The 20,893-nt window shown below is 39.1% G+C and overlaps 3 protein-coding genes across 3 annotated transcripts; all 3 read right to left on the bottom strand.

The window, feature by feature from the left end:
* Positions 1-230: 230 nt before the first annotated feature.
* LOC146481405 (protein phosphatase PTC7 homolog) lies at positions 231-9,268 on the bottom strand. The gene is made up of 5 exons (XM_085108452.1): positions 8,925-9,268; positions 3,106-3,285; positions 2,119-2,317; positions 1,591-1,714; positions 231-793 (listed from the first exon to the last, which is right to left on the bottom strand). Exons 1-5 carry the CDS (start codon positions 9,139-9,141, stop codon positions 593-595), a joined length of 921 nt encoding a protein of 306 aa, XP_084964578.1. The 5' UTR covers positions 9,142-9,268; the 3' UTR covers positions 231-592.
* Positions 9,269-10,909: 1,641 nt separating this feature from the next.
* On the bottom strand, positions 10,910-14,094 carry LOC146481404 (lysosome membrane protein 2-like). Its single transcript, XM_085108465.1, has one exon. It carries the CDS (start codon positions 13,686-13,688, stop codon positions 12,138-12,140), a length of 1,551 nt encoding a protein of 516 aa, XP_084964591.1. The 5' UTR covers positions 13,689-14,094; the 3' UTR covers positions 10,910-12,137.
* Positions 14,095-14,874: 780 nt separating this feature from the next.
* Positions 14,875-20,837, bottom strand: LOC146481403 (uncharacterized). Its single transcript, XM_085108487.1, has 2 exons — positions 20,442-20,837; positions 14,875-16,320 (listed from the first exon to the last, which is right to left on the bottom strand). Exons 1-2 carry the CDS (start codon positions 20,806-20,808, stop codon positions 15,827-15,829), a joined length of 861 nt encoding a protein of 286 aa, XP_084964613.1. The 5' UTR covers positions 20,809-20,837; the 3' UTR covers positions 14,875-15,826.
* Positions 20,838-20,893: the final 56 nt, after the last annotated feature.

The raw sequence follows: 20,893 nt of genomic DNA, 5'->3' as shown, positions 1-20,893 counted from the left end.
GAAAATGGCTGAAAATTGAAATCACCTCAAAATCAGACGCCTACTAACCCCATCATGCTGTTCTTCCCCTGAAATTTTCTTCTAGTTAAGAGTGACTTTTACCCCATGATTTAAAAGGGATGAAGACAATCACACTTCCACAAACAGATTTACAGGTATAGGCAGTAGGTTTCAGTGAGAAATGTGAATTAAAAATATCCTATTGTGACAACAAGAAAAATATGATAATCCTTGCTTTCATACAATAACCACATGGTTATTCAATCAGTGGTAAAATGTGATTTCTATGTACAGAATAAAATTGCTGTCAAGATACCTGATATTGACCAGTGTAGTTGTACTGAGAAATCTTGTCTTGTTTGAAATGACTGTGGTTGTTTCAAGAATATCTTTTCAAAAATTCTCTCTTAGAATAAGATATTTTTCTTGCCAATAACCCTTCAGTTGTGTTTGTGAAATGAATAGCTGACTTGAGTGAGTTGGGTGAGATGCGGGAAGCTAAGGCAGCCAGCACCTAAGCCTTACTCATTCATGACAGCATGGAGAGCTTTACAATAATGTGTGTAATGTGCATCAAGTATTTCCCTTATCCTTAAGTGTCTGCATCATCACCCATCTCAGACACTACAGCTATAAGTACAGTGATATCATCTGGCTTTCCACCAGTGATGTTGAACCCCTCACATCTGGCTTGCTTGGAAAACGGAGATGAAAAATTGGGATCAAATGAATGAGTCCTTGCTAAATGTGCTAGTGAATCAGTGACATTTTGTATACTCTCAGTGCTGTGATCCTGAAAGGAAAGCAAATTAATCACTATTAGAAAGTAATTAACACTTTATGGAAAGAGACACCCAACAAAATGCTAGAATGGACTAGTTCCCAACCAAGGGGAGTAGTGATACTTTTAGTCACTTTATACTGGGTATCCTGTGAAGGACAAGCATCCCCTCTACAGGGCTACAGTTGTAGTACTGCTCCTGGACACTTCGTGTTGGATCTCCTGTGATGGACGTACATCCCATTAAAGCAGAAGTGATTATACTCTTAGTTGCTTTATGCTTGTAGGTATCCTGTGATGACAAACATCCCATTCACCCTGGAGTAGTCACACCCCTGGGTCCAGCTGCTCAAAGCCCAATTAAGCTAATCCTAGGTAAATAAGAATTTTTCCAAAATATTTTTGCCATTCAGTTTTGGCTTAGACTTTTCGTTACCTTTAGCTTAAAATCAGCTTTCAAAAACTTTTTGACAAGAGAGATGTAAACCTGATGCGACAACGGTTAACTTTTAATCGGGAATTAGCATTAAAATTGATCTGTTCGGACAACCGGGCTCTAGTCACTTCATATTCAATGGGGAGAGTAGTAACTGATACTCCCAGTCACTTCATGGTACAGACTACAGTATAGCATCCCACTCAGTGGGGGAGGGGGTGAACACATGTACAGGTGTAGTAATACTACATTAGTTCTTTTATGCTTCAAAAGGCAGAGTAAAATGCCCACTGTGTAGGCCATTTATGGCCACATAGCCAAGTTTGCAGTATCTTTCCCTTAGTAAACAGTGCTACAGTACAATGTAGCTTACCTCAAGTTGGGCCACCTCCTTAAGTATCTGCTCAGTGGAAACATTATCAAAGAGGCCATCAGTAGCCAAAACAATCAAATCTCCCAGCTCCACACTGAAGGATGTACTCTCCGCTTCATCCAAACTGGAGAGAAAACATACAACAACTTATTCCTGGCACCATTACAAGTGTTTGAATTTACAGAAGAGAAAAATAAGAGACTACAGACAACGCCAGAGCAACTGAGTTATGTTTTGTTAATTTTATCTTCCTTCTGCCTGTAATGTCTCCCCTTGGAAGACAATTTTCGTGTGAGCTCACATGTTACACTCACTATACTATCCCTAACAAAAATGGAATTATTTGCAGACTAAAAGAAACAAGACCTTGCTTATTGTTCAATTTTAGAATAATGACAATCACCTTCCAAACAACAACTCAGGCCCAGAATGATATGTAAATGTAGGTGCCTTCAAGATCGATCGCTTTAGTGCCCTTTAGGAGGTTTAACATTAATACTTAATCATATATGCTCCCTGGTAACCAACCTGTCCTGAATTACTGCACCAGCCTGTCCTGGCGGTGGAATCGCTAGCTGGTAAGGAGTATTAAAATAATGCTGTTGCTCAGATGATTGATGTACCACTGACCCTTGACGGATCACCAGAAATCCAGAATCACCAAGGTTAGCTGAGTGAAGCATCTGGCTTTTCTTGTCCAGTACCATGATACAGGCTGTGCTGCTGCCTGTTTTGCAAAATAGTAATCATATAGTAGAGAGTTTATGAAACAGTTTGATTTTGCAAATAGTTAGCATTATTGAAATTCTAATATTATTATTCAGTGAACATTGGTAATGTTTATACACAGTGATTTGAGTCTAACATACATGTAATCCTTGTTCCACAACTACATGTAATCCAATGTGAGATCAAACTTCAAAAGTTTTCTTGTATTTATCCCTTAGGTTACTAAGGTAGTTAGGTAACTTAATGTATTTTAGGCTAAATTTACACAACTCCTAGGAAGACCATGTAACATCATTGATACAATTACGTGTATAAACAAATTATAAAGATTGATTGATTTTGATCAATTGAAACCACAAACTGCAACTTATATTTATCTGACGATGAAAGGGAAAATGTACACTTGTCTATCGCTTTTTTGTTAAATGAGTTAAAAAAAGACATTGTAACTGGATACTAAACAGCTAGCTCAAGCGTTTAAGTGACTTCCATAACTGTTCAAGTAAATGAATAGCTAAAATCATTAAACGGATGCTAACTTTTTAACAAGGATAAGCTTACCATATACATATGTAAATGTTCTGTCTAAAATGTCAAACAGGATACTAGGTTTTGAGAAATGCTTTCAAGAACTGTTCACATGGATGCTAAAACTTTTTTTTTTTTTTGGTTAAATGGAAAAGTACTTTCATGATCATCATATCATTTAGCAAGTAAATTGTGATTGGTATACCAAGGTGTCGTACAACAACAAAAGCTCCAGACTGAGTATAAAATTGTACGTACCAAACAAAGGTTCTTTATGCTCAGTAAGCTCTTGAAATCCTGCTTTAATAACATTGATGGGAGATGGTGACTCAAGCCCTCCCTCCAACACAAATCTTCTGCAGCTTTCCATCAGCGCACTGGAGAAGAGTGATGAGTCTATACCATAATGTCTCCAGCCACCAACTCCATCAGCAACACCTAAGCAAATATATAAAAATAACTATAACCAGATCTGTGACATTTTAAAATAGAGATGGAGGAAAACCAAACACTGAAGAGTGAACTGAGACGAGTTCTCCATGTTGTACCACGTGCAAAGTACACATCATTAAAAACTGGATCAATGTATAATGCAATTCCAGGGATTTCATTCGCTTAGCGGCCATGACATATGAGCCATTATACCATGCCGGAGAAATAGCCACCAATAAATTGTCTTCTGGTTGTTGTAATGACTTCCAAAGTGACATCACCAAGATCTAGAAAATAATATTCTTGATTGCTTTCAATAAAACATAATTCCATCATGCTTGTTGGATATGAGATGATCATAGCCAACTTGGGGCAGCTATCTATCATCTCATATCCAATGCACGCTCATGGAATAAAAATTAATTAAATTATCATAATAAAAATGCAAAATAACATGCCTATATTAATATAACACTGATACAAATTAGCACCAGTGAACAAGTCAGAAAAAGCCATATGGCTGACTGTTTAAAACAGTTATGGCCCTATGCAACATGCCTATTTTTAAAACACTTTTGTCATGTGCAACATCTAACACTTGACATAAGACTTCAGTGATAGTGAACAATATGAAAGTGAACTAAAATGATGAATGATTATGACCAGTAGAGTAAGTATAAACACCTACAGGAGGAGATTTATCCAATGGGTGGGGAAATCAGTGGACGTTTGGGTAAGGGTGTGCTGCTGGACTCCGAGACCCTTACCACAGACCACGTTTACCCACATTTTACCACCCTATTCAAAACTACACGCCAGAGATCCCTACCCTATCAGGGCAAAAAACTTCCGCTTGTCCACAGCAACAGCAACTTACTCGTTTTTGCTTCTGTTTTCCGAGAATATCTAGTTCTGTTGTTTTGATGAAGACTGGGATCCACATACCATACATGGAAATGATGACCTTGTTGACAAGGCTTCATTAACACTTGAACGAGGCGATTACCGTTGTGGCAAGTTTTGTGATGAAGTAATAAAACCTTTTTAATGTCTTTGCTGTCAGTCTAACAGTGTAATTTAAAGGGAGAGTTTCACGGTTTGGCGCATGCGCGAGCGATAACGTAAGCGCTGTCAAGCCAATTGTTTTTGGACCAATTAGAAGCGAGTACACAACACTGACGGGATACGATGGGCAAGTCTTATAACTTGCTGGCATAAAAATAAAACTGACCGGCCAGTGTTTCGGTCACGTTTCAGAAAGAAACAAAAAGGCTGTCCATGTAAAACACATGAGGATTTTTGCAGCGCCGCTTCGTGAATGTCCCATGACATTCAAGAAACGCCAGAACTTTTGCGAACGTATACGGTTTTATTTTAGTACAATGTCGTCTTGGATATCTCGCGGCATTGACCTTTTTTTATTACGCGCGGTTCGAAAAACCGAGAAGCTCCCTCAAACTTACGTACTTAAATCCAGTATTTCATCAGCATTCAGTGGTAAACCTACTATAGTGTGTACGCTCGATAGCCTGATTTTATTAGACCAGCGAGAGGGCGAGGAACGAGAAATCCGCAAGCTTTAAGAAGCGATGCGACCGTTTAGTAACAACAACACTGAGCGTCCTTCCGAGATGCTGGAATGCATTTGAGAAACCTCTGCCATGGTGGCAAATCAAAACTGCGTTTGCCATTCACAATGACCATAATTTTATAGATAAATGAATACCTTAGAATAGTTTTTGTAGTTTGCTGCAAATCTTTTGGATTTTTTTTCTACTGCCCGCTATTCGAGCCCGCTAATAGACAAGTACAACTAACTCGCACATTTGATCTCATATTTATTCGCTTCGCGTCTCAGTGTTGTACAATTTTTTCCATCCAAAGCAAAACACTGATGTTTGATACTGTTTGTCCTTCGACTTCTTCGTTTTTGACAGTTGACTTCCATATGAACAAACAGTACGATTGAAATCTAGAAAATCCTCGCGAGTTCATCCAAAGCCAGTTGGTGACCTTTGCCATTTCCAGCAAAAGCAGATGTGTCGCGAAATCGTTGTCTATTTTAAACAGACTTATCTCTTTACCAATTTTCCATGTTTGGTGGACGTATCTTGTTAACCACACAGGATTTCTACATCCACTCCACTCTGTCCGCTTTAACTTCTGTGCTTCCAGAGAGTCCATAGAACATCCCGTTGCTGGTCGGCCGCGACGTCTCCTTGCCGATCCATCGACAAAAATGTCGTTTTCGGATGCTAAAACACTTTTAACCTTACAAAAATCGAACTTGTATTTACAACAGGAAACAAAGATTATAAAAAGTGAAGTCAACGAAGAGCGGACGATCCAAATTCGGGCGCGATTTCAACAGATTGTTCCACCACAAGCTCGCATCGAATTTAGTGTCGACCCGTACAATTTATTTTTGAGCCGGTCTGCTCGCGCATGTGCTTGACTGTGAAACTCGGCCTTTAAACGACGTGAAGCGCTCCAAGCCATTCTGCTATATAAAAGGCGCTGATGCTTTGAAAATGTTTCATTTTAGATCGCAGTTTTAATGCCTCTTAGATGTGCTGCAGTTTAAAGAATGTGAGTGATCCCCGATGTGTCTGTATAAAATGGTGTTGTATTAAAAATTGCAAAGAACAACATAAGTTGAAATAACTGTTAAAATAAATACTCGAGATTTGGTACAAAACAGATAATACAATTTCTATGTTTTTTTATGATTTTTTGTTATTCACTTTAATAATTTTTTCGGACTAGTGAATTTAACTTTCAGACAACCAGAATCTGAACGTTACTGGTCCAATGGACAAGTGGATAGACTGCAAGCAGTCCCTTTCTGGATAGTCGAGAGGTCGCGCGAAATAGCCGAGCGCGAAAAAAAACCTAGAGCAAACGAGCAGAAGGGGGCTTGGGGAGAGGCGAAAAAAAGGGGAAAGGAAAAGAAAGGGACTGCGCTCTTAGCTGTAACAGACGCGTTCAGGGTAACTCCGCCCACAATTCGTTAAACCCATTAAAAATCCAATTAAAAATGACAGCTAATAGATAACAACTCCGCATTGTTATTCAATGACCAGAACACCGGGCCAGAACATTAGGAGCGAAGGGAAATAATCGCCGAGCTTCTTTGAAAAGGCCAAACTTCGAATTTTTCTTCAGGGCCCAGAATAAAAGAAATCGACGACACAAACGCCCGAAGTGTAATTAAGAGCGTGGCTCAAAACAACTGGAAAGCTGTTGTTATATCATTTTAAAGCATCCTGCGGTGAATTCTGCCGACAAAGCTTGTTCCGCGCGGATGCGAAAATTACACTGTACTTGTTGACACAAATGTCTTTTAATAATTGTGGGATCTTCTTGAAGGCAACTGCTTTTAAACCAAAGTTTTTTTACTGCAACTGGTCTTGGAAAATACTGCCGGCGAAACGGAACAACAACCACAATCGAGGCCGTGTTGGCAAAGTCGAAGCTTTGATAAATAATGGATTTCCTGAAACCAGTTGGAAGAACGGCCATTACATATTTTCCGAGAAAGCGCTTCTACTGCTAGCTTCTGTTCCTCTTTTAGAACTAAGCCGCCGAGTTGATCGCTTAACTTTACGAACACATCGCTGCTACTCTCTCTCAGCGAAGCCATTTTCCTAGTGATCTGAAGTGTTGACATCAAACGTGTGAAGAAGTTAATTACACATCAAACTTGTCCGACTGCAGCTATTGTTTATGGACCAATCGGAATTTTCCGTTGCTGGAGCGACGGGAAATTCGAACATGTTTGTTACAGTTAAGAGCGCAGTCCCTTTCTTTTCCTTCTCTCCCCCAGTCTCTTCTCGTTTATTTCTCCTCGCTCCAGTCTCGCTGCGCTATGAGCACACCATCTCGACTAACCAGAAAGGGACTGCTTGCAGTCTAACAAGTGGAATAAAAAAGAAGTTTTTTGCCCTACCTGTGCCAGACTTGAGACTTAATTTTTATGTCCGGGGACCTGTTCCAGGCTAAATTTTCCTATTCTAGACAAAGCTCTCTGATTTCTGTACCCTATCCCAGGCTAAACTGCTTGAAAAACATACCCTTCACAGCAGCACACATCCATTCAGCATATAAATGGGAGTAACCCACCTCCCCCCAAGGACTACCCACTGGGAAATTGACATGGAAGACTGTTGCTTGAGTAGGTATCTATGCCCCCAGGGTAGGAAACTGGTTAGCAGAGAAACAGTTACTCAAGCTGAACTGAAGCGGCAGTATTTGACATTCCTTAGTTGTCAAGGGTCTGGAAATTTGACTCTGGCAGACCTGAAAATAGTAAATTTTCCTGGGTCCGTACTCCCATACAGGGTTTAACATTGATAGGTGCATTAAAGTGAAAGTGGCTAAATCGTGGAACAAACAATAAAAAAATATATCATTGAAAGATCGAAGGTAGCTTAACCTGTGTCAAAGAGAGTGATGATTAAATGAAGTCATGGCCTCAATAAATTGCTTTAATTAAATGCCACTGGTATTTAATTAAGGGCAACTGTACAAGAAATAACAGCTTGTACAAACAATCATCTATACTAAGTCAATAAAAGGAAGAGGTAAGATTTCTAAAATAAGTTTTAGTCAAATAAAACAAAAAGCTAATTATAATTATCTGCAATAGAAAACTATAGTATGTACATCAACGGCAAAAAACAGAAGTCAAATTTACGGTGAATTCAAGAGTCAAAAAACTAAGGGCAAGATTTCCTCACTTTTGTGACTAAAACTCTATTCACACTCACCATTTTTGGTAGGGGGCTAGTATATATGGCGGTAGTGTATGAACAATATAATTTGTATGGGGCCGTGCGGAAATAATCTTTCCTAAGTATATACAAAAGAGTGACAAATATAATTTTAAACAGCCACTCACAATAGCAGAATACCAATCACAGAATTACCTTGTCAACCTGATCATGAATATATTTCATTTAGCAAGGTATTCAATTAAAAATATGAACACCTCTTGTTCGGTCTAATCGATTATTGCATTTTCAAAGGACGAATTTGAAAGCACAAATAATATTGCATCTTCCTTCACAAAGTTCCACAATATCATTTGTTTTAAGCAAACACGGATTCGTTCTTACGTATTGGAAAGAAAATTCCAGTACCATATATTCTAATAAAGATATGCACAGGAAGAAAGTTACACAAATAGCGTACAACTCTGCTAGCCCAAACTCACAAACAATCATGTCTGTACTACAATTTGGCTCAATGATCAAACCCTTTTTAAAAATTTGGTAGTTAAAAATACTACAACCATACTTTCAGAGCTCGTTCATAGCGTTAAATATCATACTCTTGTAAGACGTGCTCACGTTTGAACACATCAAATTTCTTTTGTTTTTCGAGAGAATTACCAGCCCACGCACAGTGAACATGCGTGCAATTCACCATGCACTCGACAACATATCAGCAAATTACACTAGCAAAGCTAAAAGTTTTGACTTTTAACCGATAACCTTCATTTTCCTGCCTCGTGCTTCAGTGTTTACCATAAGAAAATCGTGTTACGTAAACCAGAGCTTCCGATTTTTACGGCCATTTTTTTCAAGAAACCAACTAGATATACAACTAACAAGACCTAACCTGCTTTGAGGAAAATAACTTACCTAGTACGTCAGTGTGCTTTGTTCTTGCTACAAAAAAGGCATCTTCTCCAAAAACGAACTTGCTCTTCGCCGGTCGGAAATCCTTCGAAAAACCGCAACTAGCAGAGATGAGTTGAAGCTTCGAAGCAGACGGCTGTCTTTTCAACAAAGGTGCTACGAGCTGCCTCGCGTGAGATGCGATCAATCGGCCATAAACGACGGCACTTTGCATTGCCATCGCTCGTACATTTGCTGAAGTATTGATTTCACATGCTGGACGAAATGAAATAGAAAATAATATGCCGCCTTTATCAACAATATCAGAAACAATGAACCGACATGTTTGTCCCAAGGTCCTCTTCGAGTTTGTATTACGTCATAACACCTTTGGGGGTCAACTTGACTATTCTTAGGAATTTTTTGATGGTTGCAATACTATGATTTTATTTGACGCACTAAAAATATCTTACATCTTTCTTTCTGTTCTCTTTTTCCAGCCTACAATATCCTTATATCTTATAAGTTTGATTGATTAATTAATAACTCATGAATTGTTTTTTTTTTTTTTAACTTACTTTTTTTTGTCTCCCTTTATTTGCAACCAACCTGTGGCCTACTATTTACTATATATGTTAATAACAGATTTTCGTCACTCAGTTCAATTAGCTTAACATTAGTTATTCTAAATAACATTAACTAATATAATTAATAATGTTATTGTAAAAAGAGGTTATGTTATAATTTATTTAAAAAAAAACTGGGGGAAAGCTTATTAAAATGGGGGCTTAAATAGAGGTTAGCACATGGTTTATTATATATTTCCATACATGCATGAATGCACTGTTTCTGATAAAGAGAGGCGCTTAAGGGAAGGGGGTTGAGAAATACAAATAAACACCCGCATAAAAGAACAAGTGGATTAAGAACCTCTGGGCTGCGGCTGAAATTCATCATTTTAGACACCTGTTACAGAAGAACCTTGGAAAAAATATATGAAGACTTACTCTGGCTTGAAAAAAGTAGTTTCTTAAATGTGGGTGTTTACTGTACAAGAAGACTGTAAAATCCAAAAACACACTTTGGTAACAGATGCGATAGTAGCCTGCAAAGCTGACGGGATTGCTTGGGTGATAGCAAAGTTCAAGTGATGGACCAGTAGCTGAGCAGGTTACTTCAGAACAAATTGTAAACTGAAAAGTTATTCAATAAAATAGACATCATAATAATAATAATAATAATAATAATAATAATAATAATAATAATAATAATAATAAACCAATATTTCTACAGGATAACCAGGTCCTTTTAAAAATAACAATAATAATAATAATAAATTAATTCGGTAATTAATAAAAATGAATGCAATTTAAAAAATAGGTTATGTGAAAGAGGCAATTTGAAAAAATATTTTCTCAGGGGTTTAAACCGCTCATGGCAACTCTGCCACCAAAACTTTATATTTGTGCATGCACAATACTGCCAGTTCAACAACCTAGTTCCCAGGGTCTCTCCTCTGCACATCCCAGGGAGAAGAAAACCTAGACGAGGTTGTGCCCTCACCAGATAGAAAAACAAGCGAAAAGCAGAAAGAAACACTTAAGAAAACTGATTGCTTACATGTATAAGAAAGACAACTAAGGCATCCAGAGCCCCTTTCACACCAACAAAACATGTTTAATTAAACCAGAAATTGGTATGTCAAAGCCAATGGTTCAGCGTTTTGTTAGGATACATGTAAAGTTTAACTTATGCTTTCATTTGTGCTAAATCTGTAGTCCTCAAAAATCTGAAAGCAGCTTTTATGAAGGAAACAATTATTTTAAACTGTGTTTAACTAAACAGCTATTAAACATGTTTAAGCCTTGGTGTGAATGGGGCAAAGCATTAGAAGGACTATTAGAGGTCACTGGCACATTACACTAGAAAACTGTGGGACATGCATTTTTTTAAATGTTCTGGATCCACCCCCACTCAACACACTTATCAGTAAAGACAAGGAATTGGTGTTGCCATAAAATTGATACTTTTAATAAAATATCATCTTATAAATTCTTTTTTTTAAGGTGGTTTCACACAAAGGTACTGTTTAAAGAAAAAAAAATAAACACTTTCTTCATGTTTAGCCACAATTGTAAATTATACAATACTTTTCATCGTGAAATTTTCTTAAATTTTGATAATACTCTGATTGGTACAATGTCATTCTAGATGAGGACATATAAACGCTAGCACAACGTCACCACTTTAAACATTTTTTGGCTGAAATTTTAAAAAAAGAAATGCAGTGGCCATTCAAGTGTGCTCACATACATGTAACCTAATGCAACATTCATTTAGGAAGCTCAGGATAATTCAAAGCTACTTATGTAATGGTATATAAAAATCCACTTTCAGATTTTCCTAGGATCCTTTCATGCATGCATCAGGAAGGTCTCAACAAAATTCATTTAACACCACGACCAAGCTTAATTAACTGAAAGCCCTAATGGGACAAAAACAAAACGATCATTTCTACAAATGTTGCAAATATATTAATTCCATTTAATTACTGGCAAAATGCCTAATTACAAAGTAGCTTGACTTGCAGTCACTACTGTCAATATTAATATGATGCAAATAACAAAGTGTTTACAACACATCAATTTAATTGACTTTTCGATACTAACATTATTCTATCCCTCAAGATTACATCTAGAAGTTCTCTTACAAAAAAACAATCTGCAGGCAAAGCGTCAATCAGAATGGGCAGAGCAAGATTACCATCCTGTCGCAGATCCAGAATTCAATGTGGGGGATCGGTGAAAGAGATTGAGGGCCAATCTCTTTCCCAGGGTCTCTCTTCTTCCTTTCTCTCTCTTGCTCCAAGGGATAGGAAGAAAAGAGGTAGGGTGAAAGGCCCAGAGTAAACATGTAGGGAAAATCCAGTGAATTTGTCTCATGAAAACTTGTTGATGGGAACTGCTGTTTCTCTAGGCTCAATTTCCGCTGCTTACTTGGGTCCAGCTCCCCCCCCCAACCCCTGAGGGGGTTGAGCAAGGGCTCATTTCCCAAACAGCAGCTGGAAATCGAGCCTACTGTTTCTCTTGCTCAATGGCATGTTCACTGCTTCTGAAAGTACAAAAACCTTATTGGGAAGCTGAATGGTAATCCCAGTTTGATTACTTCTATTATGCTTCCACCAACTGGAACCTAGCTTCCTTAAATTTTAGCATCCCAGGAAATAAGACATACTACTTATGTAGAAGATAAGAGAGGACTCCTTTCCGACTGAGCATTAACTAGTAACTTCGCTTTGATTTTTTTCAGCTTTCTGTTACGGCTAATGTGCATAATCAATAAAATACTGGCAATGACAACAAGAACACCTCCAAGAATGACCAGCCCAAGCTCAACTCCATGAACAATGGTAAATTTGGAAAGTACTTGGCTCTTAAGCTGCTTAGCAGATGCACTGTCAAGCGTTGCTGTCTCATTGATGAACAAGACAGGAAAAAACATATTGTCAATGCTACTGGTTTGGGAAATCCACTTTACTTGTTCTACCTTCACATTGATTTGCAGTCGTTTACTGCTTTTGATTGATATGCCAGTGTGTGGCTCCACATTCAGAAATGTGCCATGCTCCTCCTTGTTTGGGGAAAGGCCATGTACGGCCTCAAGAAGTGATGGATCTCCCAAGTAGAAATGTGGTGCCGAGATGAAAAGAGGCACCGCTATCGGTGATGGTGGTAGGCACACACCTATGTCTAATATTCCAGAGGGATAGCACTTTCTAGTACAAAACCCTTGATTGTCATGATTAAGGCTAGCGTTGAGAAACGCTTCTGCTGGGACGGTGAACTGAAGGGCATCGATACCTTGGATTTCAGTCTTTGTAGTATGAGTTAAATACAGTGATCGGCACAACTGAGTGACAAACACATATAGAGTATCATCTGAGCTTGTGTCCGGAGCAAACTGCGAACCATCTGTACCATTTATCATGTTGGCATAACTGGAATTCCAAACTTTCAACGTTGCTTGTCCTTTCCAATCTAGCCATTTCACTAGCTTTGCGATATCTTTCTCTCCAGTGTGAACACTTGTGACGCCATCAAAAGTGTTGTTTTGCTGAAGGGCAATTATGGGGCTAACCTCGGGAAAAAATTGCTGAAATATTGAGGGTACATCATTTCTTAATTTGCCATACTCCAAAAATAGAGGATCTTTGTAGCCCCATAGTAAATCATGCACTCTTCTCTTCATGAAAAGGCTTTCATTAAAACTATCGAAGAGTCCAGAGATAAACACCCTGGCAAGAACTGGCAAATGTCTCAAAGCTTCGGCCAAAGTGATCAAAGGAATATTCACTGTCGTTATCTCTGTTTTGAAAGGATCACAGGAATCACATGAAGTTTCGGGGTCGTAGACAAATGTCATCTCCTCGTTGTAAGTAACGGAAGCCTTGTTCTTATGCCAAGTTATGTTCTTTTTCGGCCTGTGCTCTCTGTAAGAAAAAGGTCCCCTTTGCACCACAAATGGCTTTGCACCCTGTTTAGTTTCCATCGGATTGACTACATCGAACATAAAGAACTGCAGATAGATAGGCACCGATGGATCTTTCCACTGCTTAAAGCCTTCAGAGTCGGGTTTAAGCACTAAATTTTCATTGATCTTGTTTTGTATAAAGCGGTCCATTATTGGGTATAGAGTTACTCCGGCCACAACAAGCAGGGTGCCTAGAGCAAAGAGAATGGCAATTTTCTTCCCCCCAACGATACAGCTACCGTCTTCGTCTTGCGCCATTACGTAATGTTGTTTTTTCGAAGCTGGTTGCACAGTTTCCACTCCAGCGAGGCGATAAATGAAACCGAAAAGTCCGCAAACCGACTGCTTCCCTTCAGCAAAGTTCAAACCAGCTACTTTATACCCAAACTGGCTGCGCAATAAGAAAATTGTGACTCAGCACCGGAAACCCGAGACAGCTAGCATGTGACTTTTCTTCACGGGATGCCGGTAAAGACTTCATTTCACCTTTGTACAGTTCTACGCAAATTTCAACATACAACCCAGTTGCAGCTATTGTCTGTTCAAAAAGTTGAAGAGTACTCGACGGAGTGATTTACAACTGTGAAAGGGCCTTTGTGGTGGTTTTGTGCCAAACGCCGACGGCCAAAAGATGGCCGAAAACGACAGTCACGCAAATTTTGAACTTTGAACTGGAATCGTGTCACGTGAGATACCAGTGGACGTAGGGGAGGGGTGGGGGAAAGTGGATGTCTCAGAAAGGAGGTAATTTTCCTGAAAGTAAGGATCCTTTTATTTATTTATTTATTTATTTATTTATTTATTTTTATTTATTTATTTTTTTTTTTAATTTTTCATTCACTCTACTTTCATGTTAAATTGATCGACTGATCACTAGCTTCACTTAGCCGATGGAGCTTACAAAGCCGTACGCATGCATCTGAGGCCAAGGGCGGGCTTGTTCGGCGGATAATATTTCATACAGTTCGGAATGTTGCCCTTTTAAAGGAAGTACAACTACCGGGCGTGTAGAAAAGAAAGAAAAGTGGGGTCAAAGATCTTCCAAGGAAATGTCAGCGGTTTAAAATATGGACTAGTGATGGTCGCGTTGACGCGGGTAACAGAGATTCTCGGATAAAGGCCAATTTGAATTCGATTGAATCAGCAGCTTATTTTAATTTGAGGCCGTAGGTTGAATTGAGAGCAGCTTGTCATTTCTCTTTTATTTATTTAGTTATTTCTCCGACATCTTTTTAACTCACGACAGAGAGAAATATACACCATCTTCTTTTGAAAGACCCACGGGCAGAATATTTTTTACACGGACTGAAACACTTAGAAACGGCCATAGCGCCTCAGTAGATAGCTTCCAGTACCTTACGAGTTTCTCGCTTCTGATTGGCCAGACAATTTGTTGCCTTTGACAAGCTGCACCCACGGCGCCAATTATTTCATTCACTTGTGACACTTGGCCACCAAACCCTTTATTTTGTTGTTGACCATTCAAATCGACTAAGCCGAACGAGTATCGAGTGTTGGGAATGTTTACACCACTGTCATACTTTTGTAGATTTGTACCTATCGTACGTGGCACCGAGACATTGCCTTGCCCTGTGAAAGTTCACACAATATTAAAAGCGATACGCTGCTGTGGGAAAACTCGGCAGCAACCCTGATATTTCACAGTTTGATCCTCATCTGCTGAAAGTCCCCCTGTTTACCTCACTTGTTTTCCTCCCCCTCCCTCTTCCCTATTCAGTACGCCTTCTACGTAGGCTATTTGAATCCAGAAAGAAACTTGGGGTGACCGCGCATGTTTCGGGGATAATTAAGCAACAATAATAGGCCATTTCCGAGTTGCTCTGAACCTCATCATGAAAGCAAGGCTAAGTGCAAAACTTTTTATATGAAAATTAGTTTTGTTTGCATATAAATGAAAACTTATTTTCATAACAAAAACTTATCCTTTTACAATGACGTTCAAAGCAACTCGCAAATGGCCTATTCTAAAATGCTTTAAAAGACATGACAACGTATGGCATTTTTTCTCAAATCGAAGCTTAATGAAAAATGCGTGTACCCTCAGTTTTCTTTTTGGAGCTAACAGCCTTTGCTTAACCACGTAAAAAAAATAGTAAGCACCAAGTTTTTAGGACCATCCCAATCTAGTAAATCCTCGGGCCCTTTGGAATAATTTTAATCTTTCAAGCAAAATAAATGTAATCGAGTGCAGAAATTAACTTTTTATAAAGTACCAATAACAGCGAGAGACATTCACCGTTTGAGAAGCAATATTTCAACCCCTCCAATCGTAAATTCGTGAATCCGCTAGTGATAAAAAACGCCTTCCTTGTTGGGGGCAACTACATACAAAAGTAAAACATGGGCACTTATAGCGTGCGAAGTTTTCACAAATCTCAAGACAATTTCTTACACCAATACAAGAATATTTGAAACGGAATATGATCAAGAGTAATTCCTTTATCTTTGAAGTCTTCTCTCATAACCTCGTTGAATAACTCCTGGAAAGACTCTCTAGTCCTCTCACTTCCGCTAACCAAAACTGAATAAGAAGCAAAGAACTTGTAACATTCGTCAAAGGAGCTTGGAAAGTTTAGACGGAAGTTCAAGTTTTCTTCAAGGTCGCTGAATAACTTCCGAGGTGTTAAGCTGAACACACTCTTCCACTGCTCATCAGGGGGTAAGACGATGGACTTTTCCTTGAACAAGGGGGCCAAGAACTTCTCCAACCTCGCCAACCAAGGTAAAGAAAAGTCAGGAATTGCCCAAATCATGCCAAAAGAGCCATGTGGTACAAGCACTCGGTGAATCTCCTCGAGCGCGGTTGAGTTGGCGAACCAGTGGAAGCTCTGGGAGGCAATGACAACATCGGCGCTTGCATCAGGAAGGGCTGCGCAAAACAAAGGAAAATAAATCAAAATAAAGTTTTTCCTTGAATAATTGCCTCCAATTTCTCTGAAAGACATCATTCAAAACTGGAGATTAAAGAGATATTATTAAAGTTGGATCATGGCTCGTGATCATGGTTATGTGCTGGCAGGCACGTGAAGTCACCAAGGGAAAATAAGGGGACAGAGAGGGAGTCCCCAAGTATAGCCCTTGGGATATGTGAGACGTCCACAAACATATCTGGACGCCTGTATGTCACTTAGGAAAGCCATACTGAATATCTAACGGCTGTCATTACACAATGCAACGATGGCACGTTCCGATGACTTCCCGTGACGTCAAAGTAGATCGTTTGCGGACGTCTCGGGAAACCGACTTCCGTTTAGACGATGTCTAAAAATAGATTAAGTGAAATTCACATATCCCAGCCAACGATCCTAGTTGCCGTCTCTATCCCCTTATTTTCTCTTGGTAAGCTACTTATTCGCACGCCGGCACAGGGCCACTAAGGAACCTCCGGTCGCAGGGTAAGATAAACGCAGGTAGGTTACATAACAATAAACTTTATTTGGAGCTAAAACGAGCAGTAATATTAATCAGATTCCTTCCTCCAAATTTACAATTTTCCTCGAGTGTACATCCGCGCATATTTTTTAAAGCAAACTAATGGTATTGTGTTCATTATCATTTAATTAAATTAAAGTACCCGTAAGATGTTGACATTTAAGCTCGAATCCACTGACACGAATCCAGACAAAATTTTCTTTTTTTTTTCTCCGGGTTTGGCCTTTGGCCTTTTAAAAACGTTCTCCGTTAAAGATAAATTTGAAAACGCCGATAAAATGAATTGGTGTGAACAGACAAACTGAAGCTTGTTGAAAACGATGACGTCACAACGGGAATTTGCGCATATTCCACCGTGTGCTTAGCGCTTCTGGGGTACCATTTTCAAAATGTGTCCGACAGCAAAAACGATAAGAAAAAGGATAGTGTGGAGACGACTTTAACGTATTGTTTTTCAGAGCCACTTTTGGCAAGCTATGTTCTTGCCTTCGTTACCTGCAACAGCAAAACGCTTTTCCATCTGGAAATGTTAAAGTGACCTAGAATTTTGAAAACTGTGGGATATCACATCCCAGTTTTATTTGGGAAACGTTGCGTTAGTTGACGGATTCGGACCAATCGTATAGATGAGCAAAAACACTTGATGGCTTGCTGAAAGCTAGGCATCACCCCATGATTTTTAAACTTAAAACGACGTTATAGTACTTGTCGTTAACACGTACGAATTCAAGAGTGGATCTTTGCTTCTTCAACTAAATATCTCCGTTCCGATCGAAACCAGTTCATCGGCTGAATCAGCATTAACGAAATCGGCAACTTTGTTCCAGGCATCAACGCGCGTGCTTATCAAGAGAGCCAAGCTTCTTGGAGCTCAACAGGTGGTATCGCATTTCAGTAAAAAAAACCAGTAACTGTGTTTGTAAGGACCACCGAGACAAAAAATACCCAGAAGAAGAAAGGCCGTGCCTGTCCAAATACTGAAAAAATATATTTTCCTAACCGTGAAAATCAACCTGGCTTTTTTAGCATTATTTGTTTGACATCAAATTTGACCATGCACGAAGGAGGACTGGGTTCTACTCTTCTGTTCCCTTCCCATAATCCTCTGCTGTCTTTAAATTTTCCTCTCAGTGGACGAGGCTACAAACCCTACAAAAGCGGTTTCTTGTATCCGTAATCGTGCTGGCATCTATTTTTAACGGTCATGCATTGCATCTGCAGCATTTGAACGTCCTTTCAAATCAGCAATAGCATATTGCATTCACATTGCTGTTTTTTTTTTTTTTTTTTTTTCGCTGGACTGGTTTTGGTGTATAGAATGCAAACGGTGTAAACAAGATTCCACTACCTTTTTTTACACATCAAAAACAAAACTCATGAAAGATGAACAACTATATTATTTTACAAAGATGCTTACGTGGGATGCCGCATTAAGGTACTCTAAACTTTAACTAAGGGGAGGCTTTGTAGACATAAAAAAAAAATTGAAAAATTATTGTATTCCTTTCATAAACCTCAGAGATAAGCCAAAGCCTGAGTTTTGCATGGTCACCCCAAATGTAACCTTTGCATCATACTTTTGGCCAGGAATTTCTACTACTTTACCACCCATGCTAAAACTTGAATTGTGTAGTGCCAGAATAAATGAAGAAAAATAATTAATAAAATAAATGGGAATTTCAGTGGCTTCGACCACAGAGTGTCTCTTTCATCCACTGTTTCCATGTCAAATTTTGGTGGAGGGTGGAAAACCTGAGTACCTGGAAAAACCCCCTTGACATCAACCCTGGGAATTGAACCCAGGCCACAATGGTGGAAGGTGAGTGCTCTTACCACTGAACCATCCCTGCTCCCACATGGGAGGAATTTTCTCTACGACCCACCCTACCCTCTAGAAATTCCAATTTAGCTTTATATTTTCTGTTAAATTTCTGCACCTTTAAGCCACCCCTTTTAGCCCTTTTCACCCAAGTAATAGGCAGATTTAGCAACAATGACAGCGATGGCAATGAGAACATCAAATTAAAAGCCATAGGCTTAAGGATGGTGCCTACTCTTGTTACTGGGCATATATTCTGCGCATCTCGAGATACTTGGGTTTCCTATGAGTCGTGCCTACGAATACAGGAATGTTTTTGCGTGGTTTAAAACTACGCGGAGAAAGCAGAACTTAGCAAGTGCTCTTGGTACCCAAAAAGAAAATTGAGGGTGACCATGCAAATTAATTAAGTTAGTTATCTCTAAAAACTGTATGGTTACCGCCCATTTTCTTTTTGGATTCCAATAGCCCTTGCCGAGATGTGCTTTCCTTGTGAAGTCATAAACCACACATAAATACTTCTTTATTAGTAGGCACCGTCCTTAATATTACCAAAACAACAACTCTGCACATGAATTACACCTTTTGGTAAATTTCTTTGGTCACTGCATGGCAAGGATGTGAAATTTCCTGGCAAAATGTTTAATGGAGGACATAAACACGTGACAACAATAAATGTTTCTTTATCTTTCTAAACTGGCGTGTGGTCTCAAGGAATTCAACTCCAGGCAATTTCACTTACATAATATTTTGACATTTAAAGTGAGTTAAATAATCATGATGACATTTGAAAAGATGCAAATTCATTTTTAATAGTGATGTTTTTGCTGCTTTCACCGTCGTCATTGTTAAAGCTTCCTTATATGTAAGAGGGTAGCAAAATTTAAAGTATTAGTATTGATTTTTGAAGGGACACAAAAATAGATAGTGAACAGTAGTGAAACATGACCACAAATTACTGACAAAAATTACAATGCAAAGGTTTATTTTTCTGTCTGTCAAAATTAAGAGATATTTTTCTGTCTTTGACATATCTATGAGCTAAAAGAAAAGGGCATTATTTTGGTTTTACATATGTGAAAGTGGTACCATACTTTGGGTAAACTGCTCGCAGACCTCCTTTCCTCTTAAGATCCATCAAGAGTTAATCAATCCAGAAACAGCAGGCCGCAAGTAGTCTGTACTAAAATGGGTGGACCCTCTCTATATTACTATTCAATGAGTATCCCCATCCCCCCCCCCCCCACCCCTCAGGTTGCAGTTAGTAAGTCTGTATAGAGTTCTAAAGTGATGGCGTCACAAAAACTAAATTTATGAAATTACGGGATTTATAAGTATATTCGGAAAGAGCATGATGAAGAATGCCTACTTGCCAAAAATCAGCATCTTATTGTAATTTGGGGGCGAGATATTAGCTCTAACATCATGCTCTTTCGGAATATACTAACAAATGCCATAATTTCAAAAATTCAAATATTTGTGACGTCACACTTTAGAACTCTACTGTCATACGGTATGCTTGCTTGGGTAACCTGTAGTTAGAACCAAAAAGCCCTAACAAAGGACCTGTTGTAAATATTGGTCATAAAAATCAACACGAAATAAGAGTCAAGGAGAGATCAAGAATTCAAACCCACTTGTAACATTGCACTGGAATTTAAGCTGATCTCTCTAGATGCTTTAAGATAGAAGCTTTATCATACATTAAGCAATCAAGAAGAGGAAAATCACTGGCTTACTTATGTTCTCGGCGGAGCACTGTATAATCTCGGTATCAGGTAGAAGACGTCTAAACAGCTCGCACATATTATCAAGAGGATCGCTGGCAATAACTCGGACATTCTGCTCCTTTAGTACTTCTAACATGACTCGCGTGAATTTGCCAGTACCCGAGCCGAGCTCTAACACCTTACGTTGAGCAGGCCGAGATGCCGATGCCGTGTTGTTGTCTAGTAATCGCAGATTCTGCAACAAGAATTCCGCTGCCTCGATAGGGTAGTCTTGCCGAACCTCCTCATAGTTAGAGGCTGGGGCAAAGGCCTTTCGAGCACACTCTTGGACGCTGGAAGGGCTTTGGATGACACAGTTTTTATCCCTGCTCGACATTATTGAGGTCTTACCTGGGTCAAAGGAAAGTACTTCATGTCAAGCAATCATATAGTTGTCCGGTCAAATGTAACGTCAGGTCTCG

Source organism: Pavona decussata, unplaced genomic scaffold (genome assembly GCF_977016875.1).
Source record: "Pavona decussata unplaced genomic scaffold, jaPavDecu1.1 SCAFFOLD_50, whole genome shotgun sequence".
Taxonomy (NCBI): Eukaryota; Metazoa; Cnidaria; class Anthozoa; order Scleractinia; family Agariciidae; genus Pavona; species Pavona decussata.
This window is presented reverse-complemented; position numbering and strand designations above follow the sequence as displayed.